The 16,601-nt window shown below is 48.0% G+C and overlaps 2 protein-coding genes across 4 annotated transcripts in view; one reads left to right on the top strand and one right to left on the bottom strand.

Annotated features, from left to right (window-relative positions):
* Window positions 1-6,483, top strand: part of LOC135375223 (son of sevenless homolog 1-like) — a 23,482-nt gene extending 16,999 nt beyond the window's left edge. The window contains exons 16-22 of the mRNA XM_064607950.1: window positions 460-615; window positions 700-882; window positions 975-1,262; window positions 1,759-1,875; window positions 1,980-2,253; window positions 3,116-3,389; window positions 5,269-6,483. Of these exons, the coding sequence (XP_064464020.1) occupies window positions 460-615; window positions 700-882; window positions 975-1,262; window positions 1,759-1,875; window positions 1,980-2,253; window positions 3,116-3,389; window positions 5,269-5,539 (1,563 nt within the window). The 3' untranslated portion in view covers window positions 5,540-6,483. The remainder of the gene's footprint in view (window positions 1-459; window positions 616-699; window positions 883-974; window positions 1,263-1,758; window positions 1,876-1,979; window positions 2,254-3,115; window positions 3,390-5,268) is intronic.
* LOC135375222 (tetratricopeptide repeat protein 8-like) lies at window positions 6,380-16,601 on the bottom strand. 3 transcript variants are annotated; one of them, XM_064607948.1, is made up of 15 exons: window positions 16,359-16,601; window positions 16,079-16,176; window positions 14,961-15,041; window positions 14,741-14,863; window positions 13,536-13,708; window positions 13,147-13,306; window positions 12,955-13,089; window positions 12,736-12,821; window positions 12,586-12,673; window positions 12,417-12,527; window positions 12,177-12,316; window positions 11,917-12,088; window positions 7,764-7,886; window positions 7,624-7,707; window positions 6,380-6,630 (listed from the first exon to the last, which is right to left on the bottom strand). In XM_064607948.1, exons 4-15 carry the CDS (start codon window positions 14,771-14,773, stop codon window positions 6,514-6,516), a joined length of 1,422 nt encoding a protein of 473 aa, XP_064464018.1. In that variant the 5' UTR covers window positions 14,774-14,863; window positions 14,961-15,041; window positions 16,079-16,176; window positions 16,359-16,601; the 3' UTR covers window positions 6,380-6,513. The 3 variants fall into 3 exon arrangements, with proteins under 3 accessions (XP_064464018.1, XP_064464019.1, XP_064464016.1); XM_064607949.1 differs by lacking the exon at window positions 13,536-13,708; XM_064607946.1 differs by lacking the exons at window positions 14,741-14,863; window positions 14,961-15,041; window positions 16,079-16,176; window positions 16,359-16,601 and adding an exon at window positions 13,789-14,163.

Below are 16,601 nucleotides of genomic sequence, written 5' to 3'. Positions count from 1 at the left end.
CATTCGCTCACACTACACCACCCCACACTACCACAGCCGCTGCCTCGACCAGCCTTGGCTACGAGCCTGGATAGGAGCGGACACTGACAAAATCCGTAGTCAACGGAAGCAGTGGAGCAAGCGTTGCCAACAGTTTTCACGATTGTGCCTGTTTTCACGGGCTAAAAATCTGCAACGTTCCATGCTGATGCAGTATGTCTGCTTCCGGACGCATACATTGAGAGAGGGAAGAGCACTTTGCTCTCCTCCAATCCTCCTCCACGCCTTTCCTTCTAGCCTCTCTCCGCAAGATTTCTATGGCTGACCCCGACTGGGAAGCCACGGTCAAGAACTGTTTTGTTTCAAAATGAAAATTTATAGAAGAATGCATGCTTGAGCTATGGCGTTATTAATGTAATCTGATCAAACAATGTTTCCTCACTGTTTCCTCACAATGTCATCACTGTTTCCTCAATACAGCTACATCCGATCGAGATTGCGCGTCAGCTGACGCTTCTAGAGTTTGACCTGTACAGAGCGGTGAAACCATCGGAATTGGTGAATGCCGCATGGACCAAAAAGGACAAGAACAAGACGTCGCCCAACTTACTTAAGATGATTCATCATTCTTCTAATGTGAGAGAGAGAGAGCTTTCTGTCCTTCAGACATTCGTACCTAACAATTTTTGTATTTTATTTTATTTTTCTTCTTCTTTCCAGTTTTCCTTTTGGCTGGAAAGGTGTATAGTTGAAAGTGAGAACTTCGAAGAGCGTGTGGCCGTCATGTCACGCATGTTAGAGGTCATGGTGGTGCTCCAGGAGCTCAACAACTTCACCGGTGTTTTTGCAGTCTCCAGTGCCATGTCTAGTGCCTGTGTTCACCGGCTTGAGCACACATCAAATGTTAGTGTTCACCACATAAAACGCGTTAGCGAGATTCTCCCGATGCAGATATTTTTTGAGAACCGGCGTTGTCGAATGACTTTGTTGTGCAGGCGATCAAGTACAGCCTAAAGCGGGCCCTGGAAGACGCTTTCGAACTTCAGTCGGACCACTGCAAGAAATATCAAGAGAAACTTCGATCAATCAACCCACCGTGTGTCCCATTCCTGGGCATGTACCTGACCAACATCTTGCACATTGAAGAGGGCAACCTGGACTTTCTGCCGAACCACGAGGGGCTCATCAACTTCAGCAAGCGGAGAAAAGTAGCAGAAATAACGGGAGAGATCCAGCAGTATCAGAACCAGCCTTACTGCCTGAACATACAGCAGGACATACGGGTATGGACATTGGTTCGGCACCACTCGGTCGTGGTAGCGGTACTAAGTGGCGGAGCTGTTCTGAATGTCTGTGAAGTGTCCCCCCTAGAGCAGTGTTTCTCAAACTTTTCCAGTATGTGACCCCCTTGAGTACTACGATGACCCCCCCACCTTTATAAGTAGAGCCTGAATTTGCACCCCGAATTGAAGGTTGCCACCTTAGGGTGAAACCCAGTTTTTACCTGGCAAATTGCCCTCACTGGAACATCTGTAGGAAGGAACACTTGTTTGTTTGGCAGTAAACACAATTACATCACTGTTTGTACCAAACCAGTACGATTTGTTTGAATAATAGAGCCTGATTTCTCCCTGAATTTAGCATACTGGAAGTTTTTTCACCCAAATCCGCATGAATTTAGAGCATATGTTTATTTACCCGATTTTTACCCCCGAATATAGAAAAAACTATTTCCTAGTTATAACCTGTACACTGTGTACGCCTACATATTACTTGCAGAACTTTTTGGAAAACCTCAACCCTCAGGAGAGCCAAACCGAAAAAGAGTTCAATGACTACCTCTATGCCAAGTCCCTGGAGATAGAGCCACGTGGCTGCAGGCAACCACCAAAGTTTGTGAGTTGAACTTTCAGAATCCTTCCAAGTAGAACACATCCCCCCTTCAGAAGTGGATCTTTCTTGGATAGAAGGCCTCGCAATAAAACCTATGTCTTCTCTAGCCCCGTAAGTGGCCAGATCTGCCCCTAAAATCCCCGGGCATTAAGCTGAGGCTTCCAAGGTCCGGAGGTAGTCATCACGTACCTCAGGCGCTCGATGGGATCCGTGGAGGTTCTCAGGGAAGCGTCAGTGGCTCCAGTCCCCACACAGAGGCGGAGGATGCCACACCCCCTACCAGTCCTTCCACACCCATCACGCCCCCCTATGGCACTTCTCTCTATGGCTCCTCCCTCCACAGTGACAGCAGTGTCTTTGCTTCTGTTCTTATTGGTGCAGGTAAGAAAGTGCCGTTTTTGTACATAGCACCAGAGGCTCTGCAAGGCAGTGCCAGAAACAATGCCTCTCGACTTCTGAATAGAAGTGTTCTTCTGTGTACACACAAGAGCAACATTCCCAGAAGTACTCCAGCAAAAGATACGCTGAACGTCATAGCTTTCTCCTGCCGCGTAAGCACGCAACGTCATATCTTTTCGTGCTCTTCCAACCACGGGAAATATCCTGTGGCTCAGTCACAAGATTTTCCATAGCAGACGACAGTGCAGATGGTGTCGTCTGCTGTGTGCCCAGTGCACCTTGCGAAAGCTCAAAGTAAGGTGTGGCGGAGCCTCAGCCCCATGAGAAATTTTTTGCTTTTCCTTCCGCTGGAATATTTTGTAGGGATGTCGCTCATGTGAATACATGGATAGACACAGAATTTGTAAAAAGTAGTTTACTGAGGCATTGTGATTGGCCGTTGGGCTTGTTCTAGCTATAAAATCGAGAAAATGATGTGATACATGCAGTTTTTGAAACAATCATCAATACTGAAGTAAAAGTGCTAGTGTCCTTTCAATTGTCAGTACTTCGCCACACATCATTGATCATGTGTGTGCTTTGGGCCTCGTAACGGTTGTGCCCGTAGTGTCCCACCTTGTATGTGCAGGCCCATATTGTGACATGTGAAGCAGAAGTGTGCCATTAAATAAGATATTTATGCACGCTGCCTGCACATTGTTGGTTTCTGCTTGGCAACTTGCTTTCCCTTAGTTTCTTCTTGTTGGACTATTATCACTGTTGTTCTTTAGTTCATGTTGTACGCCTTGGTTTGGATTTCTCATAACTAACAGTAGAAAAAAAAGCTTGTTCTTTTTTGACATAGCCCTGTCCGCAGTTCCAGGCATCTACCAGGCATCTCCTCCTGCGCAAGGCGCCTGCCCTCCTGCGGCTCCCCCTTCGCATCCACCCCCTCCCCCACCCGTGGGGCCACCTCCGCCCCTGATAATGGGCCCTCCTCCGCTGCTGCCTCCTCCTCCGCTGCCACCGCGAAAGAAACGGGACTCCTCGACATCGTCGTGCGACCCCGCGTCTCCAACCACAGCCTTTGTGTTTGACCCACCTTCGGCCGACTTGCTACCACCAGAGCTGCCACCTAGGTGGGTGTTACCGTACGAGACCATTGCACGTGTTTACTCTTTGCTACTGTTTACTATTTAGCTACACCAGGTTTGTCATTACTTTGTTTTGTCTTGTAAACTAGCGCTGGGGTAGGTGTAAAAGTTTGCCGCATCAAAGGTCCTAATCCAATACAGATTCTACATCACTTGAACATCCTGTGTGGCTCTCCTGTGATGCAAAGGAAATGCAGTAGAGCCTGTTTATAACGATGCTGATGGGAACACGAAATCCAATTGTTATATCAGAGTTATCGTTAAAACCGAGCTTTCGCGAAATTGCCACTCAGGATCGCATCAACGAAGTAGAACGGCACGAGTAGAACACCGCTGAACATGCGCATTTGTTGAGAGCACAAAAGCGTCTCATCTAGCTCTAAATTGACGCAGCTTTGTGTCGAGAGCTTTTTCAAGGACAACATAACCGCTGATTCCAGGTGAGGCTCCACACCTTTTGAGATCGACAACTTCGTCCATTGCTCGTCATCCAGTGGTAGTCATCATCACTCTCACTATCGGAACTGCATTGCCCATCAGAACGCGCCTCCCCCACAGGCAATTCATCGACGCGCGTTTGGGGGGCGCAACTGTCTGCTAACACACGTTTTGGAAGCCACGGTAATTCACAGCGAGGTTTTGCACCAGTACAAAATCCGTCGATCACGTGCAACTTTGGGTTGAGCCACGTCTTTCCCCGTCCAAACGCGTCTCGGAATCGCAGACGCCATCGTAACACACAGCAAGCCCGAAAATTACTTGAGAGCGAGAGAATGATGTGGAGAGGGAACAACCTCCTCCTCTACTTCTCGCAAACCCCTTCCGCCCTTTCGAAGTCTAATCCCCCGCAGTCATGCGCAGATAAACGCACTGCGTTCTTATTTTAACGCTCACAGAGGCTCAGGCTCTTGGAAATGCTGATGTAATTTGTTTTCAACGAACACGTTTTACCAACCGCCATGTGAATTCTGATCGCTATGCTGGAGAAACGCCTTTGCGGCGATCGTCTTGTCTACGTGTACTTCAATGGGTGAGCTGACGGGAACCAGCAAATTGATCGTAATATCGGAGTTATCGTTATATCGAAGATCATAATAAACGGCCTCGACTGTAAATCATCAAACCGCTAATATCCCAACCACTTATGTTATCCAAGCTAATGGAAGCCTGGTCGTGAGGTTCATGATACAGTTCAGAACTATGTCGGTGACTATAGGAATGAAAGAGGCCTTCCAGTGTAATGCAGTTGACTTCCTTTCATTCAAACATGATTGGTTCGTGAGATTTGGTTAATGAAACTTCCTCGTTAAACTTTCATGCTGCCGTATCGGACGCACATTCACTTGGGTAGCCCAAAGTGGAGTGTTGCCACATTTAAATTTACTTTATCCATAGAAATACGTGGGTCTACTGTATGCAATTGATTTGAAAGTTCATTACAACCATATACGACAAAGTTGGTTCAGATTAGCGGCGGCACAAACTTTCCGTGAACCCAAGGTTGGTTGCACTTTCGGATTTAACGGAGCCTTGGCCTTTTTAATCAAAAGTTAATAGAAAATACGGTCATTGATAGAGCCTTTGAAATTTAAGAGAGTGCGTGTGAAATTGAATTATAGAATGTACATGACACACACACACAAACAAAATGTCAAAGTTGTTTGTGCGACGCAGTCTTACCCCCCACGAGCAGAGCCCAAATTAACATGTAGCAAACACCAATATATGTGCTGCTCCGCAAGTCATAAAACATGTGCTTCCGCATCCGACAAGGGGATAGACTCTCTGATGCTCTTCCCTGTTCATGTCACAAACTGTGAGACCAACAGCACTCGCCTCACCGACTGTACTCTGTAATGTTCAGGGAACCACCACCTTCTGTGCTTCCCCGAGAGTCGTCGCCCCCTCCTCTGCCTCCTCGACGGGACGGCGGATGGACCCTACCGCGTACGCCGCCTCCGCGCAACAGCACGGCGGAGGCTCTGCCGCGACGCAACTCCGCGCACAACGGCGACTTGGCGGGCGTGCTGGCACGGCGGGAGGCTGGTGTCCCGCGCCCTCCCTTACGTACGCCCCAACTCCCACCCAAGACCCACCGGCAACCCCCCCTGGTGATGAACCAAAATGCCAGGTAGCTGCCCCCTCCTCCCCAAAGAAACGAGGGGAGGAACCAAGACAGGTAAGAGGAGCGTGCCAAAAGCGAGCGTGCGAGGCTGCAGCAGATTTTTGCAGAGAGTGTGGCTTGTTGATTGGTCACGGCGTAAACTCCGCAGTGATTGCCGGAGGCCACAGGTTCGGGGGCTCCTGTATAGTCCCACGTTATGTTACGCTGTAAGTACTACAAAAGATTTCAGTATTTTGATGTGTCGCACAGTTGCGTCACAACCTGAACAATGTACCTAAGAGGATATGTGCAGGCAGGCACAGATTTGCAATGTATATATCCATGTTCCGCGAAGCGTGGATGAAACGAGCCTTCGTGTTATCAGCGAGGCACAGAAGTCGTCTGGATTTGGAATGGACATTGTGATATTATTCCATTCTGCCAACCCACGCACACCGTTGCTTGGAGTGCAGCATTCCAAAGACGAGGGATGACGGAAGATGCGGTGCCGGACGTTTATGAGTGCGAGGAAATTGTACAGGGAAGATTTCAGTCTTTCTTCGATGGCAGTATTGTGTAAATAATCAGCCAATTTAATTGCTGTACAGTGTTAGTCAATATTTTTCTTTGAGGCTGTTTTTGCTGTACATATATGTGCTGACGTGTCTTGTACAGTCAGGTTTCAAGAAACTTAGTAGTAGGGCATTTGCAACATATTGTGGAATATTGAAAGCTCTTTTTGGTCCGAGGACTAAACCTGAGTAACTCGCAATGTTTGTTGTTAGTGTTAATAAATGAATGTACGCTGCCCACAAAAGGAAAAAAAAAATCTAGCGGACAAGACTTACATGGAATAGAGAGACTACAAGAGAAATGTGGTTTAATTTATTTACGAGTTTTACAATAAGAGCGATCTTTGTGGAGCCTTTTACCAGCAAAACTGTTCAGAGAAATAAACGAAGATGTGGTACGGCACTCGATGAGTATATTTCCTTCTAGCTGCGCTCACGGAGCAGAAAAGAGCTTCTTCATCCGTGAGAGAAGAGTCTTGCTATCTGCATGCTGTGGAAACGCCTGGATACTCTTTTGTACATATCTGAAGCATTCCTCATAGTTCCCTTCCTGTAAGTTCAAAGAATTATACCCTGTCATACGGGGCCACCAAAGGCCATTCAACCAGAGCTGCTTACAGAGAGGGAGTGGCCATTCGGAGGAGCCTAACTTGAAGCGTGTCATGTGACACCATGATAATCAGGAGCATTGTTTACGATGCAAGGAGGGGAGACACACACGTACTTCGTCCTTTGAAAGCACCCAAATATCACAGGCGACTGTGGGTCGTAAGCCTTTTTCATAAGGGCTTTTTAGGAGGTGCAACGACGGCTCTCCCGTCTCCACCCACGAGGCGGCAAGAGATCCAAGAATGGGCAAACTCTCCGTTATACTAGCTCCCTCTCTGTATGGTGAAGACAACCGCGTCGTCTGCTACGAATTTCTGCCATCTTGACTCCCACGCACAGCTCACGGTGCGCTCACAAGAGTGTAGCTATAGGCTTAGCTACACACTACTTTTTGGAACTGAGTAAATGCATAACAGGCGAGATCTGAAAGAGTGGGTGAAATCGGAGCACAGCATTCATGCGTGGTGAGGGTGGGAGTCAAAATGTTGACTCCACCCTACACAGAAGGAGCCACTATTGAGAACCACTACATTGAACACGTGTGTGGTGCCACCAAGCAGGTAAGGTGTCAACTTCTCAAGCAGCATTGGATCCCATGCCCCTTGAGTAGTTGACAAGTTACACGCTTGGTGGCGCTACGAGCATGTTCAATGGCCATTGGTTTCAGTCATCATTAGAGAGCAGATTTTTAGACACAAACAGGGACAGGAGACTGTCACCTGATAAGCTGAGAAAGGGGGGCTATCAACTCTCCTTTCAAGCGGAAGATAAAACGATACAATTCTGAAGGTTGGTTGGCCTAAAACGATTTATGTGACGAAGAGCGCTACCTGTTAGTGCCAAAAAATATGCTCTCTAATCATCATTGAAGATTGGCAAGAATTACGCAAAGAAGTGAAGAATGTAGGCTGGTGATTGGTGGACTGCTACGTACCTCCTCCATGAGCATTGCATAATTGTAAGCTGGCTCATACAGGTGCGATGCAAGTTCAGCTGCGGCTTTGAAGTACGCCTTTCCCTATAACAATTTTAACATATGAGCCGCAGTAAGGTACTTGGTCACGAGGCGCGTACCTGGTCGTGGTTGCGGCGAGATAGTTCAATGACACCAAGGTTGTTGTAGGACTCTGCATGGTTGTTGTCATAAACGAGGGCTAGCCTGAAGCACTGGGTAGCTAGACGTCTGTCACCTGCACCCTGAAGAAAAATGAGGTAACTTTCATGATGATTAGAGCGCAGATAATAATGCGCTGAAAATATGCAATAAAAATATATGCAATATTTTTGTTGTGCTTGGTATGAAAGCGATGCACCAGATGCCTATTTAAAAAAAAGAGTATTTTATTAGGGATAACACAGGAAGATAAAGCTGCCTTCGATCTGCAGCCCACAACAAAGATTTCCATTCTTTCCGTTCCTGATTGTACATAGTACATCGGAAGAAGTCAATGAAAACGATACAATAAAGGAAGTTATCAATCAAGTTATCAGTTAGCAATGTGATGTCACTCGCTTCAAAGAAACCGGGTGATTGGCTTATCAGATTTTTGGAACTGTTATCATGAACACTTATGACACTATCATGAACACTATCATGAGCTGTTATCATTTACAAAACCCATGCGCAGGCTTGTTTTGTCATGCGTCGTCGCTTAGCGTTTGGCACTGCATCCACCAGACCAACCACCACCCACCATTGCACTCCAGATTCCAACCTGTGTACTATTGTATCTTCACTACTTTTACTCTACAACAACAAGTTTATTATGAGATGATGAATGGGGAGTTTCATCGCCAGGGGCGATACTCTACCCCACTGCTGATGGTGATGCGGGGGAATGAAATAATGAGCCCTTTACACGATAAGCCCCTCACAGTCAGAATCGAAGTCCTATGTTATGCATAAAGGTGAAGAGAGCTTTGAGGGCAGAGCATTGGTGGGCTGGATGTGGCCAGGGACCAAGCAATTTTGTGAGAGGGGGGGGGGGGGTAAGAGTCCAGCTCGTTAAGGGATCCGGAGAGTACGGTTCGGGAAGGTTGGTAGTGTGGGCAATGGAGAAGAATATGCTCTACATCTTCTACAGCACCTCAGTGACTGCATTGGGGAGAGTCAAACTGCCTCAATCACATTCGATGAACTAATGCAGCATCTTGACGAGAGGTATGTCGAGGCATGCGGAAAGCGAGCTCTGGATCAACTCTGCTCAGCATGGCTGTGGGGAGAACGTCAGCGGTCCATTGGCGGGAAGCCAGAGGAGTCACGAGGCGTCGAAGTACGGAATGACAATCTCCTCTCGGCAGGGCAATACACATTAAAGCGCATTCACTAAACGCATTAAAACATTAGATGCTTTCTGGAAAGTGGATTTGCAAGGAGTTACTAGCACCAGGTTACCATACGCGAAAGCTTGCAGTGTACGCGAGCTATTATAAAATTGTTGTTGCAGTTGCTGACCAGAATTTTTGCTGATCAGCCGCCGCCACTTTAGGTCATGTCTTGCCATGTTCGTCTGCTCGCTTGTATGTGGTGTTCGTAAACATGCATTGTATACAGGCAGTGGTAGGTTGCGGATGGTGGTCTACTAAAGAACCTTATTTTTAAGCCCATCGAAATCCTATCTAACATTTCTTTTAATGTTATATATGTGTGGTTTGATATGGGAAGCTCCAACAGGGCAGTATGGCGGTGCCTTGGGCTTTCGAGTGCAGCATCTGTCATCTATTTAAACCTAACTGTGAGCTGTATTTTATAGCAGACCCGGCACACGCGCTGAAAAATATCTGTGGGCATCTTGTCCGTAGACATGTGTTCTTCCTCGACAAAGATATAGTTTGAAGATACGAGGAGTCCTTGTATCTTGTATTCGATTGGCACACTATTATGTCATCACGTTCTGCCTCTACAGAACTGAGCCTTCACAAGCCTGAGAAGCATGCCGAAGCTGTTAGGAAGCTGCACCAATACATCGCAGCTACAGTAAAGCTCAAAGTGAATCTCTGGTTCATTGAAGCCATTCCAAGCACGCATACTCATCTCGACTAATGTGATATTGAAGCTGCAAGATTACCTCTTCACACAGTAATATATATGTACTTGCCAGACAAGCCCTGCAGGATTCTCTGAAAAATTTATTTTCTGTTGATAGACTAAAAAGAGCCGGTGCTAAGCGCTTTGGACATGAAGTATGCACTGAAGATAAGTGTTGGCCAACCACAGGTGTGAAACGTGGCATTGTCAATCACGTGTGTCAATCAGGCTGTGAGACGACGTGCCGTAGATCCCTTCTGGCGTCCTGCTACCAGTGACGGACATACTATAGCGACGTTAAGAGTGTTTCCTTCCAGGGAGATGTTAGCCGTGACACAAAAATGCGAGCAGATTTTCAATGCGGCTTGTGATTCGCGTGATGTTACTACACTTCGACAACCGCTTCCAGTGCTTTTATCAACTTATTCGAAGCAAGCTCACAAATGCAGTACCGTTTTGTGATTAGTTTGCTGAGGAAGTTTGCTGGCGTTCGTCTTCAAATGTTCCTCAGGCGCGGGAACCACAACAGTGCCCAAACTTCGTACGGCAGCAAAACATGTGCGACTCTCAACCTACGATGAACCAGTGTACATACACTGCTGCCCTTGCTATTTTCCAGTCGGAATTAAAATGTGCACTTCTGTTAAGCTGCCCTCCCATTTGTTCTCGCGTGAAGCCGAATCGGGCTGCGGCGAAACGCCCATCTTCCAACGGTATCGGAAACCGTTGGTTACGACCGTGGTGCTGGTGCTGATGAAAGGGCTCGCCGTTGTCTGTCTCACAGAGGTGGGCAACGTCACGACTGACGCCCTGGGGGAAACGTGCGTCCCGGGCCGACTTCTAAGAGAACTGTGCCGACATATGTCTGAAAGCCGTCTGAGGAAAACCCAGGAAAAACACCAGACAGCACTTCCGGCACTCCGGGTATCTCCCAGTCTCGACGTGACATAGCCAGCACACTAACCACCGAGTCACGCGAGCTGGTAGATTACGTCCGCCAGAAGCCTTTCATTGAAAAGACAAATAAAAGCGAGACCATGGCGGAGCTTTTTTCCCATGCAGGTACCACGCGCAGAAAAAAAGAGAAAGAAAAAAAAAAACAGAGGCAGGCTGATAGAGACACAGATGGACTATCGCGACACTCCTACCAGTGATGCTGTTTGACCGAAAATCGCGGCGCGCACGCCGCTGTCCAGGGGGGAGGATACAAAAGTGTGGCTAACGTTGGACACCTGGAAGGATGAAATTAAACTTTCAATGGTAATCTGCATGTATTATACAGAGCGGACCAAAGCACGTTGATGCGTCGGTGGGTTCTCCCAGCGGTTTATCCAGAATCTCAAGCACGGAGGGGTGTTAGGAAAAATTGGGGGGGGGGGGGGGGGGGTGCTCATTATTATAGTTACATCATTACACCTTAACGTATCATTACCGACATGCGTCTAAAGCTGAAATTGCAGGGGCAAAAGTTAGGGGGGTGTCACTGAACATTTGCGGGAGGGATGTAGGGGGTCTGGATAAGTCACTGGGTTCTCTCTTCGAAATGTGACTATACTGTGTACATCAATAATGCTACGTTTGTCGAAATTGCATAATTGCCCATCCGCAGCGCGATGCAGACGCGTCGCCGGCTTTTTGCCTTGATAGTTTGTAAAGATAATAGACACCTCCCTGTTTGTAAACTGTTCGGCAGCGCCACCAATTTGGTAGAGTTGAACTACGCTCAAAGCTAGGGGCGAACAAGGTCGCGACTGAAAGCTACGGTGTTGAGGGGGCTACGGTGGTACCTGAAAGGGGCGCGACCTTCGGTGCTACTTTCCTTTCAGTAGGAGGCAGCCCATACGTGGAACCCAGCCCTCCCCTTCAGATTTGTTTCGGTTTCAGTCTGTCTACCAACGTCATGACGACGTTTCTCGTGTAGAGGTCTATTCGGTGTGATTTTGCGGCTCCTACAACTGTCGACGATCGCGTAAGCAATACATGCGCACGAAACTGGGCGCATTCAGTTTCCACTTGTATTACAGCTCGGCCCAGGCCATATTATTCGGTCCAAATCTGGCCTTCCCTCCATTTATCACAGCCGGGCATAGGCCCGGCTCAGACGAAAGGTTTCTAGGCCACACGGCCTACCAACTGTAAGGCTAAACCTGGTCTGTACGTACCCTTGTAGACAGTACGTGATAACGTTTGTATACTCACTAGGCCGATATGTCCCAGGTTGTACCAAACGTGAGGCAGCGTATCGTCGTTTGCGATGGCTAAGGCACGTTCGAAGCACGTGAGAGCGACGTCGAACTGCTGAGCATAGAAGCAGCACAGGGCTAAGTTATTGTACAGCTCCGCAGTGTAGACTCCCATCTGCAGTAGGCGTCTGCGAGAAATCGTCTTCAGAAAAAAATGACACAGGGTTACAATGCGAACGCAATTGATCTTCGTGAACCGTGGCCACGGAATGCAACCTATAATATCGAAGAGCAACTTCAGGTTGATCCGAGTAAAAGTGGTTCGTAGCTATGCACGCGATGGCTTCAACATTGATGGCATCACGGGTAAGGACATCCTTGTAGCACTTGACGGACAGATTGATGTCGTGCAGGCCCTGAAAGGGACAATTCAGACAGAGACATTCAATGATGGCTGTACACTCTTCTGCCACTGATAAGTGTCTTTGTATCATCATCATCATCATCATTTCGTACCTCGTAGATGCGTCCGATGCAGGTCAACAGCGTGGCGTCACCAGGAAACAAATCCAGACCCTGGCGGTAAGCTTCTAGCGCGGCCAGGGGCTGGTCGAGTCGAATGTAGACCTGCACAGTATAAGAGTCCTTTCTTGAAATTCGTTCATTTTTCTCGTTCGTTGGTCACCTTTCCTAGCCACAAGAAAGTGTCCATCATAGCTTGCTGCGTTTGGGCAGATCTAAACTGGCGCTCGGCGTCCCGCAGCATCCCTAGTCTGGCGAAGGAGAGTTCGGATATAACGATGGTGTCGAAAGCTGTCTTCTGGAATCCGCATACCTAAAGTAACACTTTCCAAGCTGAAGCTTCCACCACCAATCTTTGTAGTCACAGGCTTGAGTTGCTTGCGCTGCGAGGTCCAAAGCCTGTAGTTGACAAATATATTGTCTCCTAAGCATATAGTTGTGACTCCTGTCGTTATATGCGTGGGACATCGTTATAATCAGTATCCTGCTACATCTTGGTTTTTGTTACAATGAAGTCGCGTTGATAACTTACCAGGCGCGTGTCATTTTCATGGTAGTACAAATACTGAAACAGCGGCTTGGCGATGGCGGGCCGGCCCGCATACTTCGACACATTCAAGCGGGCCAGGTTGATAAACTGCCCGCCAGGTTGACCCAAAGCAACCGCCTGCAAAATGGTTCACGCCAGGCATCACAATTGTGGCGTACAACGAGCCTTTCTCACCGTAGAGAGACGGGTCTTGCGTGCCGAGGCGCTAGTAGCGGGCCGCGCTGTCGCAGCGCTGCGGGCCGTGCGAATGGCCCGTTCTAAACCCGGCCCGCCGCCACCTTGCGTGTCTGGTCGGACAACACCGGTGACAGGGCGTCCAGACCTAGTCACTGGCCTGGACAGCAGTAAATTTCGATTGCGGTCAGAGTGCACGAGGTGAATGTACCTTTCAAAACGACTACCTTCCATGCAAAAATTAGCCGAAAGATTTATCACTTCACGTGCAACATCTTTTATTCACATATGTAGCTCGAGAAGACAATCCCCCAACAACAACAATTCCCACATGCATGTTAATCAGCTTTTTTCTTTGTTCTGGGGAAGGACACCACTCTCATTCCCACCGGAGTGCATGGCTGATATTCTGTGCCGGTGTCCGTAGAGACGTCCCAGGTCTTGCAACGCGTGCCACGGCTTGGTCGTCAAGAAGGGACTCTGCAAGGCCTTCTTCATCGACGTCCAAGTCGTCTACGTATACTTCTTTCGTGAGGGCTTGCATCTTCAGGCACCAGGCCGCCTGCAACGCGTTAGTGGGGATTCTCAACTCTGAGCGTACGTCATTTCGTTACTACTAATTGGTAAAGAAATACACTCTACTTGATTCGAAGGGTCCTTGTCCAAGATGTCCGTACATGTCTGAGCGCATTCCGCAAATTTCCGGCGACGAAATAAACTGATAGCTACGTATAGCGGGTCCATGATATGTACTGTGTAGCAGACGCGCGTGGTCGTCATGGGTACGGCTCGGCTCGGCTTGGCTTAGCTTTGGTATTGATCGCTGAACATGCGTATTTTGATCATGCTTGCGCGGCCCTTTTGATCTCTATTCTGACTTTCGCCTCGTCGAATTCTTCCATTTGCATGTTATGCCAACGCAACCTAGATACAGAAGGCCTCCCTCCTTTGCTACGTGGACATATATAAAGTCAAAATTCGTCTCCTACTGCGAATCGCCGTTCTGCGAATTCAAGAACGCGCAAATGATTGCAGCTAACTTGGAACCTGTACACCTGAATATGTAGACAAAAAGTGCAGCACACTTTCCAGAAAATCAGTTTTGACAAAGATATGGGACCGTTTTGCGCTTTATTTCAAAGTTTTCCCTTTTAGTACGTGGGGACGTTCAATCACCACTCGCAGACGACGATGGTTCGTCTGCATGACCACGACCGCTGAAAGCACGTTCGTTATTGGCTACCACCGTTGAAAGCACGATCCTGATAGGTTGACTATTAGTTGTTACGTCACGTCGACGAACCAGCAGGCTTTCTCTATCTAGGTGGTGATAGGCTTGCGGGAGACATTGACCGATTAGATTGGAGATGTTAGACTAATGGACATAAAAAGTGCTGCATATTTCGGCAATGTGATCGTAGAGTTTTAGTAAGAATTCTACGAAAACGTTACGATAAAGGAAGTTATCAAGTCGAAGCTTAGCTATTTGTGATGTCACCCGCTTCAAAGAAACAACGCGATTGGCTGCTCATGTTTCCGGAACACTTATCGCGAACGCCTTCCGATCTCCTAAATCTCGACGTTTGTTACATACGCCTCGTTTCGGCCCATGATGTGTCGGTGCCATCAGTCCTCAAGCGTCATTGAAAGTAGCCGAGGGTATGGTTTGGCTGGAAGGTGCTGGACGTTGCGTTGGAGTCTTCCGTGTAGTCGTCCTCTGCAGTGTATAAGAGTATTTTCTGTTTAGCACATAGGTTCTAAGCGTCGGATCGTGGTCTGAAAATGCTTTATGTACTTCATTCGTGGAAGCATACCGAATTCTGTCGGCGGGAACAGGGAGGCAATTCCCGCACCTTCGGCATTCACGATTTCCGTTGTCTCTGCCTGGTTAATCTCTGCAAACAGAAACGGCGGTTCAGCTTGAACTCCCCTGTGGTATAGGTCATGGATTCCTGTGCGCTAGGCAATTTGTGGGGCGACAGACAAGAAGGACAAACGTCACAATAAAGTATAGTACGCATGGTTCAGTTTATATGAACATTCGTATGCTTTTGGGAGCGTGCCACCTGTTTCCTAAACAGATATGATATCACCGCCAGTGCCGTCAGTGAACATCACGTGCTCCCAAGAATTTCCGGTAGAACCTGCAAAACTTCGTAGTTTCGGATTCTCCAAGAGAAGGTGACGTCACCGAGGCTTCTGACGTCCGTCTCCTAGCAACAGTGCCGCTACGCCTTCCCAGTCTCCGCTTTCCGACCCACGTTGGAAGACTGCCAGCTGCTCTTTGCATAGTAATTGATCTTGGTGAGGAGAGCGGGACTGAAATCGACTGTGGAGGAGCAATGTTGCCAGGAGCGTGGCATAGTTTCGTTACTTTTATTTCCCAGTCGCATAGAGAAACAATATTTTGGAAGGATACAGTGCAGAATCGCATCGAGATTTGGTTGGACTTTGAAGACACGAGCTTTAGGAAGGCACCCTGTATAGACCACGACGTACTAGAATATACATAGTATTTGCACCACTCCTGACCGCCGTAATTTGGATAGCAGCAATGGCGCTGGGCATCGGTCCGCTTACTTGGTTATCCAATTGTTATAATATATTTTACTCACGCTTACTTTAGGATTTGCCTACTGTTAGTGCATCTCCCATGAGACATATGTTCCCGCAATACTCTGCCACCGATCGTTGCTGTCTCCTGCTACCGCTGCCCCCGTGTCCGTTCAAAATTCAAATGCCCGATCACGAAGATGATCCCGCGGGCCGATGCATAGCGGATCGTGCGGACGACATTCTGCACAGGAGTTGAAGACTGACATGGTCGCTATATAATCTAGTAGGTCGTGCTGTAGACGCGCAGATGCGCTGTTTCTGACGGTTCCTATACGCGTTTACCGATTTGTCGTGTGTAACAGCGTCGCGTTCTTACCTCTTTGTGCGTAAGCGATGCAGATGACGATCAGGATAAAAGCGACAGGTAGCAGAAGTAGCCACGTCATTCCCTTTAACTTCGATGGCGGACGATCCCTGCAACATCGCGGAAATAATTTTTTGTGGACAAAAAGACTGGAAGTTTCGCTGTGGTATGTATACCAGACTGCCACCCTCGATGCTATTATGAAGCAGTTTCTTTTCTTTTTTTCTTTTTTTTTTTTTTAGGTTGTTAATTTTCTCGGTTCAGACTTCCGTCAGTGCAAGGCAATACTCACGCGGCCAGCATTTCTTGCGATTCCAGAAGAGCATTGCTATCCTGTTCGAGTTGAATGTCTTCGGCTGCGTGTTGCTGAAACCACTTGGGCGTCCAAGACTGTGGCATCCTGGGCGATGTCGGAGGTACAGTCGGACGTATGGCATTCAGATTCCTATGTCCAGCCCAATTTGAATTTTGACCGAAAGCTGCAGCAGAAGCCATCTTGTTCACGATTGCTTTGGATCAGCACGCGATGCGTGCG

Source organism: Ornithodoros turicata, unplaced genomic scaffold (assembly GCF_037126465.1).
Source record: "Ornithodoros turicata isolate Travis unplaced genomic scaffold, ASM3712646v1 ctg00000843.1, whole genome shotgun sequence".
Taxonomy (NCBI): Eukaryota; Metazoa; Arthropoda; class Arachnida; order Ixodida; family Argasidae; genus Ornithodoros; species Ornithodoros turicata.
The sequence above is the reverse complement of the archived record's forward strand: the minus strand, read 5'-3'. Positions and strand labels throughout refer to the sequence as shown.

Coding starts and splice junctions, on each gene's coding strand:
- LOC135375222 (XM_064607946.1), bottom strand. CDS start 13,926: ATGACGACCACGCGCGTCTGCTACACAGTACATATCATGGACCCGCTA. Junction 12,089..12,176: donor GTTGCTCTTCGATATTATAG/GTTGCATTCCGT, acceptor GATTTCTCGCAG/ACGCCTACTGCAGATGGGAG. Junction 7,887..11,916: donor ACCTGGGACATATCGGCCTA/GTGAGTATACAA, acceptor ATTTTTCTTCAG/GGTGCAGGTGACAGACGTCT.